This window comes from Coregonus lavaretus (assembly GCF_964263955.1).
Source record: "Coregonus lavaretus genome assembly, chromosome: 4".
Taxonomy (NCBI): Eukaryota; Metazoa; Chordata; class Actinopteri; order Salmoniformes; family Salmonidae; genus Coregonus; species Coregonus lavaretus.
Window position 1 is genome coordinate 67,869,034 of NC_139991.1, and position 20,022 is coordinate 67,889,055.

The 20,022-nt window shown below is 45.7% G+C and overlaps 1 protein-coding gene across 4 annotated transcripts in view; it reads right to left on the reverse strand.

The window, feature by feature from the left end:
* LOC311127995 (spectrin alpha chain, non-erythrocytic 1) overlaps positions 1-20,022 on the reverse strand; it is a 48,172-nt gene that overhangs the window by 23,980 nt on the left and 4,170 nt on the right. For all 4 annotated transcript variants that reach the window (XM_084159922.1, XM_084159920.1, XM_084159921.1 and 1 more), the window contains exons 2-16: positions 7,014-7,253; positions 6,461-6,586; positions 5,631-5,771; positions 4,539-4,819; positions 4,102-4,401; positions 3,630-3,765; positions 3,394-3,495; positions 3,152-3,289; positions 2,942-3,052; positions 2,788-2,865; positions 2,343-2,498; positions 1,863-2,067; positions 1,330-1,511; positions 462-828; positions 4-221 (exon numbers count right to left, since the gene is read on the reverse strand). In XM_084159922.1, the coding sequence (XP_084016048.1) occupies positions 4-221; positions 462-828; positions 1,330-1,511; positions 1,863-2,067; positions 2,343-2,498; positions 2,788-2,865; positions 2,942-3,052; positions 3,152-3,289; positions 3,394-3,495; positions 3,630-3,765; positions 4,102-4,401; positions 4,539-4,819; positions 5,631-5,771; positions 6,461-6,586; positions 7,014-7,250 (2,778 nt within the window). In that variant the 5' untranslated portion in view covers positions 7,251-7,253. The remainder of the gene's footprint in view (positions 1-3; positions 222-461; positions 829-1,329; positions 1,512-1,862; positions 2,068-2,342; positions 2,499-2,787; positions 2,866-2,941; positions 3,053-3,151; positions 3,290-3,393; positions 3,496-3,629; positions 3,766-4,101; positions 4,402-4,538; positions 4,820-5,630; positions 5,772-6,460; positions 6,587-7,013; positions 7,254-20,022) is intronic.

Consider the following 20,022-nt stretch of genomic DNA (forward strand, 5'->3'; position numbering starts at 1 on the left):
TACCTCAGCAGAGTCCTCGTCCTTGCCGTAGTCGGGGCTGCCCACGATGGGCTCCTTCTCCCTCATCCAGGACTCTGCCTCGTTGGCGTCAGCAAAGTACTGCTGGGCCTGCAGAGAGTCCTCCAGGTCCTGCCTGCGCTGGCCGGCCTTGCCCTTCAGGGTGTCCCAGCGGCCATTCAGCTCCTCCAGCTTCACCTTCACCTCCTCCCTGGCAAAGTGACCTAGTGGGGACCACAGGGAGAGGGGGATTGTTTATTTATTGGAGGGTAAATCATTGAGAAAAATATTTTACAATAAAGACCTGGAGAGCGGGGTTGGGACAATTCCATTTTAGTTCAGTCAATTCAGGAAGTTAACTTAAATTGACTGAATTTAAATGGAATTGACCCAACCTATTAGATAGTCAACAGGTGAACAGTTGAAAAAGGTGACAGTATGCATGTTAGTAAGAGCCGGCTTACCTTCCTCCACCATGGCCTCTCCCTTTTGAGTGACAGCCTTGATGCGGGGTTCGTGGCCGGCGATCTCCGCTTGCAGGGCCTGGTGCTTCTTCAGCAAGTTCTGAACGCCAATCAAGTCTTTTCCCCGGTTGGTGGAGGCGGCGATGGGCTCCTTCTCCCGGATCCAGGTCTCCTCGTCCTCCACATCCCTGAAGAGCTGCTGCAGCCGCAGGGAGTCCGATAGCTTCTGCTTACGGGCAGCCATTGGGTCGCGAAGGGCGTCATAGCGCGCCACCAGCGCCTCCTGCTTGCGCTTGATGTTGTCGGCGTCAAAGTGGCCCGCCTCCTGGAACTGACGTGCCTGGATGGTGATGCCGTCAATGCGGTCCTGGAGAGGGGAGAGCCAGTCGGTCAGTTACGTGGTGGCAGTAAGACTTACCTTGTGCACTGCCAGACAGTATAAGTCAGCCAGTCGACACAAATATTTGAATGCCTGAATATTGTAGACCATAATAATGTCTCTGCAACTGGGCAATGAAGGCGACTTGGAGTGGCAACTCCCATGCATAAAATCACAGAGTTCATATTTGCCGGTCAATCAAAAACCTATAGATCAGCACAGTCCAGCTGTTTCTAGGAACTACCAGGCATGGATGGGATTCTTCTAATTAGAGAAGCAACACACTGTCTAGCTGCTCACAGAGGTAAATGCAACAGTGTCTGTCAGTAGTTTACTTTTTGGGTCTAGTGATGGCAGTCAGTCAGTCAGTCAGTTACCTGGTGATGGCAGTCAGTCGGTCAGTTACCTGGTGATGGCAGTCAGTAGGGCAGTTACCTGGTGATGGCAGTAGGGCAGTTACCTAGTTTTGATATGACAGTAAATCATTACCTGGTGTGCGACCACATCGGCCTCCAGCAGGGCGTGTTTCTTCTGCAGGTTCTGGACACTGGTCAGGTCCTTGCCGTAGTCGTCGGAGGCCAGGTGGCCCTCCACCTCGTACAGCCACAGCTCAATGTCCTCCACATTCCTGTTAAACTGCTGCTGCTGGTTGGCCTCACGCAGCTTGATGCCTGGGGAGAGAGGAGAGGGTTGTGAGGAGAGGTTTAAGGGTAGATGAAATTAAGTTGGATGTAAGTATTGAAGTAAGAGGAAGGGAAGTTCTACATTTGTAGGTTTGGTTTCAGATCTTGGGGCTCTGAAATGAAACCTAATGTAGGGACTAAAAACAAGCTTAAAATCTAACAAATGCACCTTTTTGCAGCGCTCCTCTACAGAGTCACTAGCGTCGCCACCATTTTATATTTCCTCCACTCGAGGAAAACTCTAAATGGTGGTTGCTATAATAATAATAATAATAATAATAATAATAATAATAATAGCCACACACTCCATCTGAACTGCCTCTCTCCCACTCATCTCACCTTTGAGCTCGGTGGCCTCCAGCAGCTTCTTCCACTGGGAGCTGACCTCGTCCATGCGGACCGACACTTCGTCGGCGGCGTAGTGCTTGCCGTCCAGGAGCTCCTGTCCAGACTTCTGCAGCGCATCGATGCGGCTCTGGTTGGCTGACAGCTCCGCCTCGAAGGCCTGGTGTTTCTGGACCTTGCCCTGCAGGTTGGACGGGTCCTGAGGAGAACAGAAAGAGCAGAGAGATAGTGTAAGGAAGGGGTTGTTATAAGTATTAGGCCAGAGTACTGGGAAGAAGGAACTGTATGGTTCACAGTGGTATTGCAGCCTAATAGGATCCCATTGCAGTCTAGGAGGAAGCCATGTTGAGTATTGAAACCCCATTAGAAAGTACTAAGTAGCTAACTAATTAGCTAAAGTATACCACTATAAAGTAGCTAACTAACTAGCTAAAGAACATCACTATAAAGTAGCTAACTAAGAAACATTGATACCTTGTAGGCTTCGTCGGTAGCCGTCTTCATCTTCTCGTTGATCCAGCTCTTGAGCTCGTCCGAGTCGCGGGAGAACTGCTGCAGGTGGAAGGAGTCCTCCAGGGCGGCGCGGCGGGACTGGGCACGCTCATGCAGGGCGTTACGGCGGCTCAGCAGCTGAAGGGTGGGTGAGATTTTATACACAACACCCAGGATATGGTATAAGCAGATATAGGGTGGCAGGTAGCCTAGTGGTTCAGAGCGTCGGGCCAGTAACCGAAAGGTCGCTGGTTCGGACCCCCAAGCCGACTAGGTGAAAAATCTGGGCACTTGGGCAAGGCACTTAACCCTAATTGCTCTGGATAAGAGCATCTGCTAAATGACTAAAATGTCAATGTAAAATAGAGAGTACAAAGTGCTACAAACATAGGACACATTGCTGTCCTGATCATCGTATTCTACTTACAGCATCTCTACGAGTGGCCACATCCTCCTTGGCATAGTGGTTGTTCTGGATCAGTTTGGTGGCAAATTCATCCAGGGCCTGGAGAGAGGTTAGAGGTTAAGCGTAAGATTTGAGGAGGAAAAGCTGATCCTAGTGGTTACGGTTTGGTACTCACAGTGATCTTCTCCTCCTGGGCGCTGAGGGACTTCTCAAAGTCCTCGTGTTTCTTCAGCAGGGCCTCCACGCTATCCAGAGAGTCACCAAGGTCCTCGTTCAGAAGGAACGCCTGCACGCACACAATAATTACTTCACACCCAAACATTTTTGGAGAATAATAATTTGAGTGTAATTAAGTGAGCATGTTATTGTGTGTGGATGGAGATACCTCTTGCTTGCTCATCCAGTTGTCAACCTGCTCCGTGTCCCTGTAGAAGAGCTGCAGGTCCATGCACTGCTCGTACTGCTGCCTGCGCACCTCCCACAGCTCCAGCAGAGACTCCTTCTCCTCAGTCAGGACACCCAGCTACACACACACACGGATGGATGGGGTTCAATTAATCTGTCCACAGGTCCATGTAAAAGCTTGAATTCCAAACCAAGGACAAAGAGACAGACAGATAGCCCTACCTTCTCCTTGACCTCCTCGGAGGCGTAGTGTCCGGTGTTGAGCAGAGCCTGGCCGGCCTCGTCCGTGGCTTTGAAGCTGTCCTCATGGGCATCAATCTCACCCTAGGACCACACACACAGTAAACATTAGCAACATTGCAGGAAAAACTAGCATCACTGATTGAAGATCTGAGAAAATATACAGTACTTCACAACTGCAATTTTTTAAAATTATTATTATGATCAGTTTCCTGTACCTTGTGTTCCTGGTGACGGTCGAGAAGAGCCTCAGCTCCAGCCACGTCGTTGGCCAGCTCATCAGCGTTGATCAGGGCCTTCATCTCCGTCACCCAGCTGGTCAGGTCACGGAAGTCTGAAGTGTAGCGCTGCAGCCTGCAGGGGGCAAAACACACAGTCAGTCAGATGATAGGGTTCTACATACTTTCAACTAAACTGGGCTCAAATGGCTGATAAATGTGTTGTTTGACCATGCTATTGGGTAGTTGCTGTGTGTTGAGCGCAGTGGTGTTACGGTACTGACCCAGTAAAGTTACGGTAGTGACACTGCAAAGTTATGATAGTGACATAGTAACGTTACGATACTGACACAGTAAAGTTACAGTAGTGACACTGCAATGTTATGGTAGTGACATAGTAACATTACGGTACTGACTCAGTAAAGTTAAGAGTGTTTGCTGTTAAGGCGGCCAGGGTTTTACCGGTACCCACCTGTAGGAGTCATTGAGGCGGGCGTGGCGCTCGGCGGCCAGCGTGCGGATCTGCTCCCAGTTGGTGATGAGCTCGTCCCTCTTCATGTGGATCTGGGAGGCGTTCTGGGGGTGGGTCTGCTGCAGACGTTCAGCCTCTCCGCCCAGAGTGTTGACCTTGTCCTCCAGGGCAGCCAGGTCTCTCTCCAGGCCCTCGTGCTTGCGCAGCAGGGCCTGAACGCTGGCCAGGTCCCGGCCAAAGTCATCGGATGCCATGAGCTGCTCCTTCTCCTTGATCCAGCTGATGGTCTCGTCCACATCCCTGCAGGCCACATAACACTCTCAGTCAGAACAGAAAATCAACATTTATTGATCCTCTCAGTTCTCTTGTGGCTTCCCCATCACACAGACACCCACACACACTAAAAGAAACACACACCCAGCCTGTCCTGGGCATACCTGTTAAATCGCTGCACCTCGGCGGCTCCGAACAGCCTGCCCTGCCTCTGCTGCGCCAGGCCCTTGAGCCTCTGCCAGGCGGCGTTCACCTCCTCCTGCTTGCGAACGATGAGCTCCGCCTCGGGGTGGGACTCCTGGCTCAGCTTGCCCGCCAGCTGGTTCACCTCGTTCACGCGCTCCTCATGGGCTGCCAGGTCCGTTTGGAACTCCTCAAACTTCTTCTGGAGCACCTCTACGTGCTCCAGGTCCTGGCCCAGCTCCTCCGAGGTGGCCATGGCCTCCTGTTAGACACGGGTTTTGGTAAGCTTTAGGATCGGTTATCTAGTAGGGCCCTGCAGACATGGTTTAGGGATCGGTTATCTAATAGGGCCCTGCAGACATGGTTTAGGGATCGGTTATCTAATAGGGCCCTGCAGACATGGTTTAGGGATCGGTTATCTAATAGGGCCCTGCAGACATGGTTTAGGGATCGGTTATCTAATAGGGCCCTGCAGACATGGCTTAGGGATCGGTTATCTAGTAGGGCCCTGCAGACATGGTTTAGGGATCGGTTATCTAATAGGGCCCTGCAGACATGGGGAGGCTAATGTTTAGGATTGGTATTCTAGTAGGGCCCTGCAGACATGGGGAGGCTAATGTTTAGGATTGGTATTCTAGTAGGGCCCTGCAGACATGGGGAGGCTAATGTTTAGGATTGGTATTCTAGTAGGGCCCTGCAGACATGGGGAGGCTAATGTTTAGGATTGGTATTCTAGTAGGGCCCTGCAGACATGGGGAGGCTAATGTTTAGGATTGGTATTCTAGTAGGGCCCTGCAGACATGGGGAGGCTAATGTTTAGGATTGGTATTCTAGTAGGGCCCTGCAGACATGGGGAGGCTAATGTTTAGGATTGGTATTCTAGTAGGGCCCTGCAGACATGGGGAGGCTAATGTTTAGGATAGGTTGTCTATAAATGTCCTATGGCAATGGCCTCCTGTTGGACATGATTTAGGGTAAGGTCATGTTGTCTATTAGGGTTCTGTAGACATGTTTTAGGCCATGGCCTCCAGTAGAGATACAAGATGTGTGAGACTTCAGGTTGAGACACTGACCTTGTCACTGATCCAGTCCAGGGCATCCTCACACTCGCGCAGGTACTGCACCAGCTTCTGGGCCTGCAGCAGACGAACACCCTTCTCCTTGGTCTTCAGCAGCAGCAGGTCCCAAAGACGGTGCAGCTCCTCCAGACGAGTCTAAGGCAGAAAGGCAAACAATTTACACAGGGTGATGGAAAGTGATTCAAGACCAGGGCCCATATTCACAGTCTCTCAGAGTTGGAGTGCTGATCTGGGATCAGGTCCCCTCTGTCCATACAACGTTATTCACTACGATCTAAAAGAGAAATTAGGGCCCGTATTCATAAAGTATCTCAGAGTAGGAGTGCTGACCTAGGACCAGCCCCCCCCCCCCCTGTGATCTTGTCCATTATGATACAAAAGTTACAACTGATCCCAAATCAGCACTCCTACTCAGACACAGGTTATGGGTCCAGTACTATGGGTCCAGTACTTGCTGAAGCTGTAGTTTGAGACCAAGATAAGTGCTTATCAATGGAAAATAGGCACACACATCATGCACTTATCATAAAGTCTTCATAAATATGTCATAACCACACAGCAAACAGAATGGATCTGACAGAATTAAAAGGCAGTGGAACCTAAAAAGAGAGAGAAACACAAGAGCCAGGAGGTCCACATCACCCAAGCACCTACTTTTATATAGTCAGCCATATTGAAACTTGAGACTATGGGTCTCTGGGAAGTCCGGTAGGGCGTGAAGGACTGAACCAGACATGATCGGGTTAAAAAGTGTGGATTGTGTAGATCTATCTTGGTCAGGCACATAGCTCAGCGGACTGTGTGGGTGTGTCTTTGTCTCTTACGCGGATGGTTTCGGAGGCAAAGTGGCCTTCGGAGATCATGAGGTTGCCAGTCTCGTCCAGCTTAATGATGGCTCCAGCGTTGGCCTGCACCTCAGCCTCGAAGGCCTGATGTTTCTGGAGCTTGCCCTGTGGGGGGAGGGGAGAGGAGGCATGTTAGCATGGCACAAAGACTACAGTGGACAGGACAGAAATACCTGGCCAAGGGTCACAGCATTTAAGGATTATGATGTACTGATCATTCTATGTGAGGAGTTTTATGGCCTTGCGGTTTCATTTCGAATGGCCACTGGAGAGGCTACAAGTCAGTCAATTCACAAAAAGTGTCTCATGCACACTGTAATAAAGTAAGGTGACAATAAAATGGAATCAGGATGTTACCATTCATTTTGTCAAAGCCCAGCATACAGTACAGCACCACACAAATTCCAATAGCCTAAAATGGCAACTGGACAGGCTAATCATAAATCTACCCGGAGCTGTTGAAATGCAATGTGCGATTAGGTAGGTACTGTTATGCCGTATGCTGACAGACACACGGACAAGGCAGACTGACCTGGAGGTTGGTAGGGTCCTTGTAGTTCTCATCAGAGGCGATCTGCAGCTTCTCCTGGATCCACTTCTCCAGCTCGTCAGCATCGCGGCGGAAGAACTGGAAGCGGTACGAGTCCTCCAGCTTCTGCCGGCGCACGCCCGACAGCTCCTTGAAGCGCCGGTAGCGGTCCAACACCTGCTGCCGGCGCTCCTGGATGTCATCTGCAGACTCCAGCACTTTCACCCCACTGGTATCCATTCTCTGATGACATACAAGGGGGGGTAATCATTAACACTTCTTACCATATGCAACAAAACGATTCTGCTGGAACTTTTGTTTTCTAGTTGTTAGCATTAATAGTTACTACAATTGAGATGAGTGGATGAGAATGCCGTCAGCCATCTTGACAAATGCATGAGTTTATGAACAAGATAGCTGCTACCATTTGTCCATCCCTTTGAATAGTATAGAAATAACGGTCCAACTGAGCCTGCTATGGCAACGCTAGCATCGCATCCAGTATTTCTACTTGGCCGTCATCCACTTTCTCTAATCTCTGCTTCTTTAGGCCTTTAAAACACAAGAGCTCTCAGAAACTGAATAGCTGTGGAGGAGTTACAAAATGTCACGAAGTACCATTCTCTCTTTTACGTCACCACTTTCTCTTTCCTTGGGGGCATTTGAACACAGTGCAGCTCTTTATGGAGCTCTACTCACCATGCAAAAACAGATCTAGAGGAAAAGTCACGGAAGACACACAACTTTATGGAAGACAACGAGACAAGGCTCACTATGCTATGAAAGGACAAAAACTCCCCAGTGAAGTAAGTAGCCAGCTCCTCTCCAGTCCAGCTGACTCGCCGTGGGGCCAGCAGCAGCTGAGAACACGAGAATGCCACAGGGAGTGGAGGCGGAAATTCCACACAGCTCTGAACAAACAGTAACCAGACCTCGCTTCACAATTGGACTGCTGCTGTCAGCCCCCCTAACACACACTGGCCTTCAGTCCCCCTCTTCACCCAGCCTATATACCCCAAACCCCACCCATCCCACCATACACTGGGGGAGAGTGGAGGCCAGTAGGGAGAGGGAGGAGTAGAGTGAGGTAACCAGACAGAGTCACAGTCACCCACCCTGTATTCTAGTCCCCTGCCTGGATAGTATAGTAGGGCTGTCAGAGGACCACACCCTGGTAGTGACTGTAACTCAGTCTCTCTGCCAGGCAGGCATACCCAGGGTGCTTCCTTTCATTACTACTAGAGTCTCTGGACTTCGAGGAATGTGGGCTAAACATTTGGTGCCATTTCTGAAGTGGCGGGGGGGGGGGGGGGGGGGGTTAATACCATAAATTGAATTACCAGCATCCAACATGGTAGGACTTTGAAGCTGATGTAACTGTGAACTGTATCAGCATAAAGTGCATTTAAGATGGCAAGTCAATCATTGATGAATACACAACTTAAATGTGAGGCAGCCTCCAAATGGCTTCCGTGAGGTTGTAGGATTTTAGCACATGGGTGTAGTCCCAGCCTGACTGCCAACCGTTGTGGGGGGGGGGGGAATTGATAAATTGTCCTTGGCTGGTCTCTCCCAGTGCTTAGGCCTACATCTGGAGTCTTTTCTCAGGGAGGTGTGACCTACACTGCAGCCTATCAGGTTCATGTGACCTCTGATACACCCTGACCAGGCCCTTGTGGAGAGGCCAGTTCAGCTGAACACCAGGGGGAGAAAACTCACAGCATCCTTCATCTCAGGTCAGGACAGTTTGAGTATGGGTGACACCCAGTTCCAATAGACCATCTCATACCCTTCATACAATCAGAACCTCTCTCCGCCAGGGCCTGGTAAGGGTGTATCAGAAGAAAGGTACAGACAAGGTGTCTCACAATAGACATGGATAAGATCAAAATGTGATATGACGACTATGAACAGAATTCAGTGAACTTAACTGAGTCATTTATTTCAGTAAGGAGGAACAGAACATTGATTTGCCCAGCCAACCCAAGGACATTGAACCCCATGAGCAAAGAGGACCATATAGAAATAAAATAAATTGCTGACAGTCCAACAGTCTGCCCCAGGGGGTAGTGCTAGACTTGATGAAAGAGGCCCATTGTTAAAGCACTGCCAGCACAGCTCCCATTCAGCCAGTGAGAAAGAGGGTGGAGAGAGATGGATGGAGGGAGAGAGACAGTGAAATGGTCCATCTCTGACAGTAGGATTAGTGCTGTCAGCAGTGTGGTGACATTCCATTCAGCAGATCAAGGAGAGACTGCTTGGTCTGGTCTGGTCCACAGAGGGCCCGCTGGGCTGGCTGGATCTCCTCAACACTCAACAGATCAATTTGATGCCTGGTTCAATTCTTCCCCAAACATCTTCCTACACCAGTGGCTCCCAACCAGGGGTACTAGGACCCCTGGGGGTACTTGGCCTATCCACAGGGAGTACTTGAGAAGATGCACATGAAGGGGTAATTCGGGGGCAATCCGTGCAGAGCAAAATTCAGTTGGTGGTAGAGTAAATGAAAGAGGTTTGGAACCACTGAACTACACCATAATCCTAACCCACTGAAGAGATGGCATCAGCAAGAGAGGAAACTGAGGAACCATGAGTCCAGTCAAGTGCAGATTGTTCTGAATAGCTCATATACAGTGCACTCTGAAATTATTCAGACCCCTTGACTTTTTCCAACATTTTGTTACGTTACAGCCTTATTCTAAAATTGATTAAATCGTGTTTTCCCCTCATCAATCTACACACAATGCCCCATAATGACAACGCAAAAACAGGTTTAGACATTTTTGCAAATATATTAAAAATAAAAAACTGAAATATCACATTTACATTAGTATTCAGACCCTTTACTCAGTACTTTGTTGAAGCACCTTTGTGGCAGTGTTTACAGCCTCGAGTCTTCTTGGGTATGACGCTACAAGCTTGGCACACCTGTATTTGGGGAGTTTCTCCCATTCTTCTCTGCAGATCCTCTCAAGCGCTGTCAGGTTGGATGGGGAGCGTCGCTGCACCGCTATTTTCAGGTCTCTCCAGAGATGTTCAATCGGGTTCAAGTCCGGGCTCTGTCTGGGCCACTCAAGGACATTCAGAGACTTGTCCCGAAGCCACTCCTGCGTTGGTTTGGCTGTGTGCTTAGGGTAGTTTTCCTGTTGGAAGGTGAACGGTCGCCCCAGTCTGAGGTCCTGAGCGCTCTGGAGCAGGTTTTCATCAAGGATCTCTCTGTACTTTGCTACGTTCATCTTTCCCTCGATCCTGACTAGTCTCCCAGTCCCTGCCGCTGAAAAACATCCCCACAGCATGATTCTGCCACCACCATGCTTCACCATAGGGATGGTGCTAGGTTTCCTCCAGATGTGACGCTTGTCATTCAGGCCAAAGAGTTCAATCTTGGTTTCATCAGACCAGAGAATCTTGTTTCTTAAGGTCTGAGAGTTCTTTAGGCAAACTTCAAGCAGGCTGTCATGTGCCTTTAACTGAGGAGTGGCTTCCATTTTTCCACTATCATAAAGGCCTGATTTGTGGAGTGCTGCAGAGATGGTTGTCCTTCTAGAAAGTTCTCCCATCTCCACAGAGGAACTCTGGAGCTCTGTCAGAGTGACCATCAGGTTCTTGGTCACCTCCCTGACCAAGGCCCTTCTCCCCCAATTGCTCGGTTTGGCCAGGCGGCCAGCTCTAGGAAGAGACTTGGTGATTCCAAACTTCTTCCATTTAAGAATGACGGAGGCCGCTGTGTTCTTGGGGACCTTCAATGCTGCAGGTACCCTTCCCCAGATCTGTGCCTCGACACAATCCTGTCTCTGCACTCTACGGACAATTCCTTCAACCTCATGGCTTGGTTTTTGCTCTGACATGCACTGTCAAATGTGGGACCTTATATAGACAGGTGTGTGCCTTTCCAAATCATTTCCAATCAATTGAATTTATCACAGGTGGACTCCAATCAAGTTGTAGAAACATCTCAAGGATGATCAATGAAAACAGGATGCACCTGAGCTCAATTTCGAGTCTGATAGCAAAGGGTCTGAATACTTATGTAAATAAGGTATCCGTTTTGTATACATTTGCAAACATTTCTAAAACCTGTTTTAGCTTTGTCATTATGGGGTATTGTGTGTAGATTGAGGGGGGAAATAATTTAATCCATTTTAGAATAAGGCTGTAATGTAACAACATTTGGAAAAAGTCAAGGGGTCTGAATACTTTCCGAATGCACTGTATGAGTATATGGCTACTGTGCCATCAAACAAATCAATCTATAAAGAGAAAGAGATATGCTAGAAATAACTGACAAGATTATGAAAAATAACAAAGTCAGGCTGGCGACTAAGCCGATTAGTAGCCTCTACATTGGCCCATTTTCTGTAAAAAGCATCAGACTAGCTGATTTCCCCTCCCAATCCCCTAACACCAGTCCCAATTCCCTGAGGGCTTAAATCATCCCAGGATGACCCAGTTCTGCTCTGACATCTGCCTGTGGGGATGAAGGCACATGCTACCTACTATGACTAGCCTGCTGTGTTGAGGGACAGCTCTCTGGACCAATGAGAAAACAGCCTTTGGGTCATGTGTCTTCGGGGCACCGCCCTCTGCTGGGAGACACTGCTGCTCTTTGACACAATGTGCCAAAGTCGTTGTTGAAGGAGTGATGCAGCGAATTTTACAGCCGTGTGAGATATCGTCACTTCAGTGTGAACTTGAAGTCATCGGACCTTGCAAAGAGTTTGCCCTGTTGGTGTGTGGTTTAGAAGACAATTGAATGTGTGTGCAAGTGTCAAGTCCAGTGCCTTCAGAAAGCATTTCTTTTTTATTTATTTAATTTAACTTTTATTTAACCAGGTAAGCCAGTTGAGAACAAGTTCTCATTTACAACTGCGAACTGGCCAAGATAAAGCAAAGCAGTGCGGAAAAAACAACAACACAGAGTTACATATGGAATAAACAAAACGTAGTCAATAACACAATAGAAAATCTATATACAGTGTGTGCAAATGTAGTAAGTTATGGAGGTAAGGCAATAAATACCCCTTGACTAATTCCACATTGTTGTGTTACAGCCTGAATTCAAAATTGATTAAATATACTTTTTTTCCCCTCACCCATCTACACACGGTACCCCATAATGACAGAGTGAAAACATATTTTTAGAAATGTTTGCAAATGTATTATAAATGAAATACAGAAATATCTCATTTACATAAGTATTCACACCCCTGAGTCAATACATGTTAGAATCAGCTTTGGCAGCGATTATAGCTCTGAATCTTTCTGGGTAAGTCTCTTAAGTGCTTTACACACATGGGTTGTACAATATTTGCCCATTTTTCTTTTCCAAATTCTTCAAGCTCTGTCAAATTGGTTGTTGGTCATTGCTAGAAAACTATTTTAAAGTCGTGCCATAGATTTTCAAGCAGATTTAAGTCAAAACTAACTCGGCCAATCAGGAACATTCACTGTCTTCTTGGTAAGCAACTCCAGTGTAGCCTTGTGTTTTAGGCTATTGTCCTGCTGAAAGGTGAATTAATCTCCCATTGTCTGGTGGAAAGCAGACTGGACCAGGTTTTCCTCTATGATTTGACTGTGCTTAGCTCCATTCAGTTTATTTTTAATCCTGAAAAACTCCTTAACGATTACAAGCATACCCATTACATGATGCAAACACCACTATGCTTGAAAATATGGAGTGGTACTCAGTAATGTGTTGTATTGGATTTGCCCCAAATATAACTTTGTATTCAGGACAAAAAGTGAATTACTTTGCCACATTTTTTGCAGTATTACATTAGTGCCTTGTTGCGAACAGGATGCATGTTTTGGAATGTTTATTCTGTACAGGCTTCCTTCTTTTCACTCTGTCAATTAGGTTAGCATTGTGGAGTAACTACAATGTTGTTGATCCATCCTCAGTTTTCTCCTATCACTGTCGTTAAACACTAACTGTTTTAAAGTCACCATTGGCCTCATGGTGAAATCCCCTGAGCGGTTTCCTTCCTCTCCGGCAACGGAGTTAAGAAGGACGCCTGTATCTTTGTAGTGACTGGGTGTATTGATACACCATCCAAAGTGTAATTAATAACTTCTCCACGCTCAATGGGATATTTAATGTCTGCTACCAATAGGTGCCCTGAGGAATTGAAAAACCTCCCTGGTCTTTGTGGTTGAGTCTGTACTTGAAATTCACTGCTCGACTGAGGGACCTTACATATAATTGTATGTGTGGGGTACAGAAATTAGGTTGTCATAAAAAAATCATGTTAAACACCATTATTGCACACAGCGTGAGTCCATGCAACTTATTATGTGACTTGTTAAGCAAAGTTTTACTCCTGAACTTATTTAGGTTTTTTATAATTAAGGGGTTGAATATTTATTGACTGAAGACATTTCAGCTTTACATTTTTAATTAACTTGTAAAAAAAATTGATAAACATAATTCCACTTAGACATTATGGGGTATTGTGTGTAGGCCAGTGACAAAAATCTCAATTTAATCCATTTTAAATTCAGACTGTAACACAACAAAATGTGGAACAAGTCAAGGGGTGTGAACACTTTCTGAAGGCACTGTAAATGGTTACATTACAGACAAAAAATCTGTAGCATTTATCAGATGACGTGAATACATTTGGGGAAGGAAGAGGCCACGTCATAGCACGTTGTATCTTCGACCCGCGGAAGACCCCCTAGCACAGTGCAGCTGCAATAGCAGATAGCGCTCGACTGACTTTGTGAGTGGTAGATAACACCAATTCCCTCCATCTCCTGCCCCCTCTCTCTAACACTCTTTCCCTCCTTCACTCCCTCGCCCACTTATCCACTAACTACCTCACACCCCCCCCACATACTACTACTAAACAGCAGAGCTGAATGCTTCCTCGAGGCTCACGGTTTATGTAACCCTTGATCTCATTCATTTTTAGTGCTAAGAGGAGGAGACTGAGAAGTATCATGCACAAATTCCATCCACATTACATAGGATGGTCAAAGTCCAACCACCTGGTTTCTCAATCGTTAGCACTTCTACCTAACAGTGGTTAGGCCTGTTTATCAACTGTATAGAGACAAAGGTTGTGGATTGATGTGGTGGACGCACATCCTGTTGTTGTGGCGAGACCACATGAAGGACAGGCTGTCTTGCTAACTCAGGTTTTTTTCTGGATCAAAATAGCGCTTAGGTGGTGAACGTGACGGGTGGGTGGCCATGGGTGTGGCTAATGGTGCAGTCAACGACAGGACATTTTAGAGGCTTAGCTAAAAAAGTATATGTTTATTTCCTGCAATTCTACACATTTTGCCATGGCTTATGTCATCTGAGTGACTCAAACATAAAATCAATGGGGGCCTCATGCAATGACAAAAATACTCCTGAATGCATCATTTGGGGAATGTTTTATTCTCCCTGACTGTCTAGCTTTTATTTAGGTGATTGTTAGTTCTCCAAAATATAAAAAGGTCCATTATCATTTCTACATACTTTATCTGCCTTTAGTCGTTTAAGTTTACACAGAAATTTAAAAAATCTTCCCGAAAACTATTTTCCCCAATACTTTTTAATGCAGAAAAAAAAAAGAACTATAGGCCTAGATACCAGCGAAGTGGTATGGGTTAAATACTGACACAGGAAGCTAGGCTAAACTGCCACTTCAGTACCAAGTTCATAAGACATCTTTTGAGAAAGAAAGACGTTACGTCAGGTCTCATGCGCGGGCCCAGCACACTTGACGTGTTATGTAAATGTGGCTGTTTTGAAGTTCTCTAGAAGACTCTTCCCTCCCTCTGTCCTACCCTTCAGTCATTTAGCAGAGGTGCATTCAACATGGGTGTTTACCTCAAACTGTCGTGTCTAAAACTATTTCACATATTCAATGCATTAACGGAATGAAGTGAATCAGCAATATTTTAACTGAATATTAATTTGGTATTCCTGATGAGTCAACAACTTGAACGCAAATATCATTGCTGTCGTTGTCTGCAATAGCTCTGTCACTGAAATAACCACTTGTAATTGTCACTGAAATAACCACTTGTAATTGTCACTGAAATAACCACTTGTAATTGTCACTGAAATAACCACTTGTAATTGTCACTGAAATAACCACTTGTAATTGCCACACACTAGTGACACTACCTTTTCAGATGGTTAGCTATTGTCATGAAGGCATATTAGCAGGGCTGTTCAAATTCTGGTCCTGGAGGGCCGAAACACTTCTGGTTTTTGTTTCCATCTGGTAGTTACTTGCACTCACCTGGTGTCCCAGTTCTGAATCAGTCCATGATTAGAAGTAAAGGATGAAACCAGAAGTGTTTTGGCCCTCCATGGCCGACATTGAACAGCCCTGAAAAAGACATGACCTTGCAGTCTTAAACAGCTCTCTGCTTCTCTCGGGATGACAGATGATGGCCTATATCTGGTCCTTTTTCTAAAGTGATGGGATCTTTGTCCTAGTAATGGAGGAGATGAGACAAGGAAGGAGCCACTGTCCAAATGAGGTCTGGATAGTATCTCTAGTATAGCGATGTCTCATATTCCCACCACGGCGGCGATGCTTTGACAATACGGTCTCTGCAACGGTCCTAGCTCGCATCTATTCCCACTCTCTCCCCATTTAAAATCAGGTCGCTCTCATAAAGACGTGCCACAGACTCCATTCTAGGAGGCCAGAGATATTTATAGAGTCCTGTGTGGCTCCCATCGCTGCACAAGTATCCAGAGAGATATTGCTCTGCGGAGAGAGAATGCGACACAAGGTAGGTGGGTGAGTGGAGGAGGAGAGGGGAGGGGTATGGATTTGCTCCATTAGAATGATTGCCTACGCATTAGCCCTAGGCTACTCTTACAAGCTGGATATTTCATTTGACTGCACCAAAGTCTTCTCTTGCTTCCTTGCATAAACAAATCCATTCGTTTTGACGGAGCACAAAAAAAACGATTATATTGAGGAGAAAAGGTTGTTGTTTTATTGGTTTTACTTTGACATCCATACCTTATCCGTTCAAATTGCCGGTGTCACCAGCAAACAAGAAAAACTTTTGTTATGCAAAAGCTCCCTCTCAGTTCTTGATAACATAGGCCTGACTTGTCCAAATGAATAGGCTACAAAATGAGATGGAAACAATGAGTAAGGAAATTAAGCTTGGGTGTAACCTTGAGAATTAACAGCCCAACACAAGGCCCCTTCCCAAGTCCACCAAGAAAAGCACCCCTCAGTAGAGTGGAGCACTTTATCCTGAAGGCCCATCATCACTCCCAAAGGGAGAGACAGTGGGAAACAGATGAGGTCACTAAGGCTGCATTTACACAGGCAACCAAATTCTGATCTTTTTTCCACTAATTGGTCTTTTGACCAATCACATCTTTACACATCTGATATTTTTCAGAGCTGATCTGAAAGACCAATAGGTGAACAAAAATATCAGAATTGGGCTGCCTGTGTAAATGCAGCCATAGTAAGCTCACTCACGATTCCCATGGTAACACATCTGTTAGCAAGGGGTTATATGACGCCATACTGCGTGAATGCAGACCGAAGGAATTTACAGGAAACGGCAGGATGATCCCAGAAGACTTAGTACATGCCAAATACACGTGCAAAGAGGAGAAGAGGCGTAGCAGAAAGGAAAAGGATAAGGGCCCAACAATGCTTTAGTTCCCCTCCCTCGGAGTGAACCTTGACCCTCCTTACAGCCCATTCCACTCCTGGCTGATCGGTAAAATGCCCAGGGGAGATGTGAGTGCAGCTGAAGAAGTTAACTCACAAACCAACCATCCACTGTGTGATTAGGCTACATCACAAAAGATTGAATTCTGCTTCATTGTTACTCTTATTTTCATAAGTTTTCACATAAAACACTTTAAAATCAGTCATACAAGTCTCAAATCCTACTCTGGAACATCACCAAAACAATCATTTATGGATTAAATCAAAATGGCTGCCGCCCAGTCAACAACGCATTGGAAAGTCAATTTCAAGAGATTTGACATCTGTGGAGGTTAACCATGCCAAATGCAAACATGATTCCCTTGCATGTATTTTTTTCTCATAAATAATATTCAGTGACATTAATTTATAATCCAGCTCAGTTCAAATCAACACAAACCCTCAGTTTCATGCACACAACTCCACTGACAATGCATGCAGTAGCCTACACGCAGGCCTGAATTCAGTGATTCAATTACCACGGAATTCAGGTAAAACCAATCAAATTACCAAATTAACCAAGTCCTGTCAAGACAAAAAACATTTGCTTACACACAAACACACAATGCATGCAGAAAACGCAGGCCTGAATTCAGTGACGAATTACCATACAAATAAACTAAAACCAATCAACTGACCAGCGTTAGATTAACACAGTTAACCATAACCATTTACTCACAACTTAAATTCTCAAAAATGAAGGGACATGGGCTAACCAGTAACTTTGGTTATGTAGTAAGTCAAGAGTAAGTCAAGATATTATGGGCTGCTTATCCAGAGCCCTGTTCTGTCTGACACGGTCTCTGCAATCAGTACCTGAGGAGAGGTGGTGGCCATGCAGCCAGCAGCAGTCACTTCGGTCTAGGCTCCAGAGAAAAGGCTCAACTGATAAAGGAAGAATGAGAAACTGAACGCCTCTCTTATTCGTTCTCTCGCTGCAGCGCAGACAGACGCATCGTCCCTGCGGTGGCTAGGCCGTGAGGGGAGCAAGCCAAGATACCGCCCAGACCTTGCGTCTCTCTGCCTCTTTCCCTCCCTCCCTCCCTCTCTTCCTCAATTCAGCAAAACAGCAGCATCATGGCCTGATCTCCAACATTTTCCCTGGTTGCTCTCAGCATTCCAGAAACGTCCATGCATTCAATGAACACTCCTTCCAATAGGAAAACACACGGCAATGCATACAACACACAAACTCACATACAGGAGTGACACACGTTACCTTCAGTTTTGGTTTAATAAACTGGGACATGATGACAGGTGCCTGCGCAGGCTAAAAGCAACAACATACACCACAGTTTCATGTCAGATCAACGGGTTATTTCCAATCATTCAAAAAGAGGAGAGAATTAAAACGATCGCTTTGAACGAACATTACATTTTAGTCATTTAGCAGACGCTCTTATCCAGTGCATACATTTTTCATACTGGTCCCCCGTGGGAATCGAACCCACAACCCTGGCGTTGCAAGCGCCATGCTCTACCAACTGAGCTACACGGTCAATGTCAACATGACTTGTTGACATTGATAAATACAGTTGCAATAAGAATATTCATTCAGTCGCAGCATTATAAAAGTGTCTGTTATTCGCTTGGCGTCGAGTGTGCATGCCCAAAGTGAGAGGTGAGTTAGAACAGCCAACCAGCAGCCTGATAGGCCACTGAGGCCAGGGTAACAGCATTGGCATGACATCCAGATAAGAGAGGCTCCTTAGCCTAGTTCATATGGCGTTAATGCCGCTACACACTTTTCTACGTAGTTCTACGTGGGAGACTCTCATGAAACCAGTTTTAACCATGGCAGTATCAAATAGAGTTAGAAAACAATGATGCATCTGCGAGAATCAAGTATCATTCTGAAGACGAAGATGCCTAGTTTATGGCACAGTGTCTTATTTGAAATCAATTTTACAATTGCCTGAATTTTACATTTTCACCCCATATTCTCATTACCGAAATGCGACCGGATGAAATTATTGAGTAATTTTATACTATTTTACTTGAGAAAACCGAACTTATTTGAATAAAAAAATTCACCCATGATGCATCCTCTAGAGGAGTAGTCCTTAGATGAGCACAAGTTCATTGAATTTCTTCAAGTATATCTTGTTCTCAAACACACCCTTTACGACACTTGAACTTTTCATTACCAAAATAACTAAAAAGTTCAAATTGGGAAAAACTTAGGGAACATGGAGACATGAATTGGCTTTAGTGATGTGGTCAATGGTTTGCTGACTCATAATGGCTGTCTCCTATTACTTGCAGATTGAGCCAAGAGCCTCATTAAAACACACATTTCTCATTACCAAATAATTTGTAGGTCTATTTCTGTAATGATAATGAGGTAATTCTAATGTATAGTCAACAGGTGTCCTGTGCTGGTAACTTTAATGATTTACTAGGACCACTGCTTACACCTATTGTATAGTGTTCTTGTAAAACATCAGTTTTTTGATTAAGTAGGGGTTGTCAAGAAATATGGGTGTATAAACCCCATTTCATTTACTTAAATATACACAATCTGGAGTTTGTGTTTCAGCAAAGAGCAACCCCGCCACTTAAAGGAGGATATCCCCCATTTTGACACGTGCACCTGTTTTAACACTTACCTATACTGTTGTTTGACATCCCAAGACAGTTGTTGGTCCATATCCCACATATTTAGATACTTTATAGGCATATCATGTTATGCCATTTGCCCATAGGATCCCATTCCCAAAATGCAAACTAGGCAACACTCATTACTGAAACATGCATTCTCATCTCCGAAAACCATTTTGGAAAAATAAAACGTATACTTTAGCAATTTGGGCTTTAATCTGATAGTGTGTCTTTTGTTCTTTATACATATACAAAAGTATGAGGACACCCCTTCAAATCAGTGGATTCGGCTATTTCAGGACACCCCTTCAAATCAGTGGATTCGGCTATTTCAGGACACCCCTTCAAATCAGTGGATTCGGCTATTTCAGGACACCCCTTCAAATCAGTGGATTCGGCTATTTCAGGACACCCCTTCAAATCAGTGGATTCGGCTATTTCAGGACACCCCTTCAAATCAGTGGATTCGGCTATTTCAGGACACCCCTTCAAATCAGTAGATTCGGCTATTTCAGGACACCCCTTCAAATCAGTGGATTCGGCTATTTCAGCCACACACGTTGCTGACAGGTGTCTAAAATCGAGCACACAGCCATGCAATCTCCATAGACAAATATTGGCAGTATAATGGCCCATACTGAAGAGCTCAGTGACTTTCAACGTGGCACCGTCATAGGATGCCACCTTTCCAGCAAGTTAGTTCGTCAAATTTCTGCCCT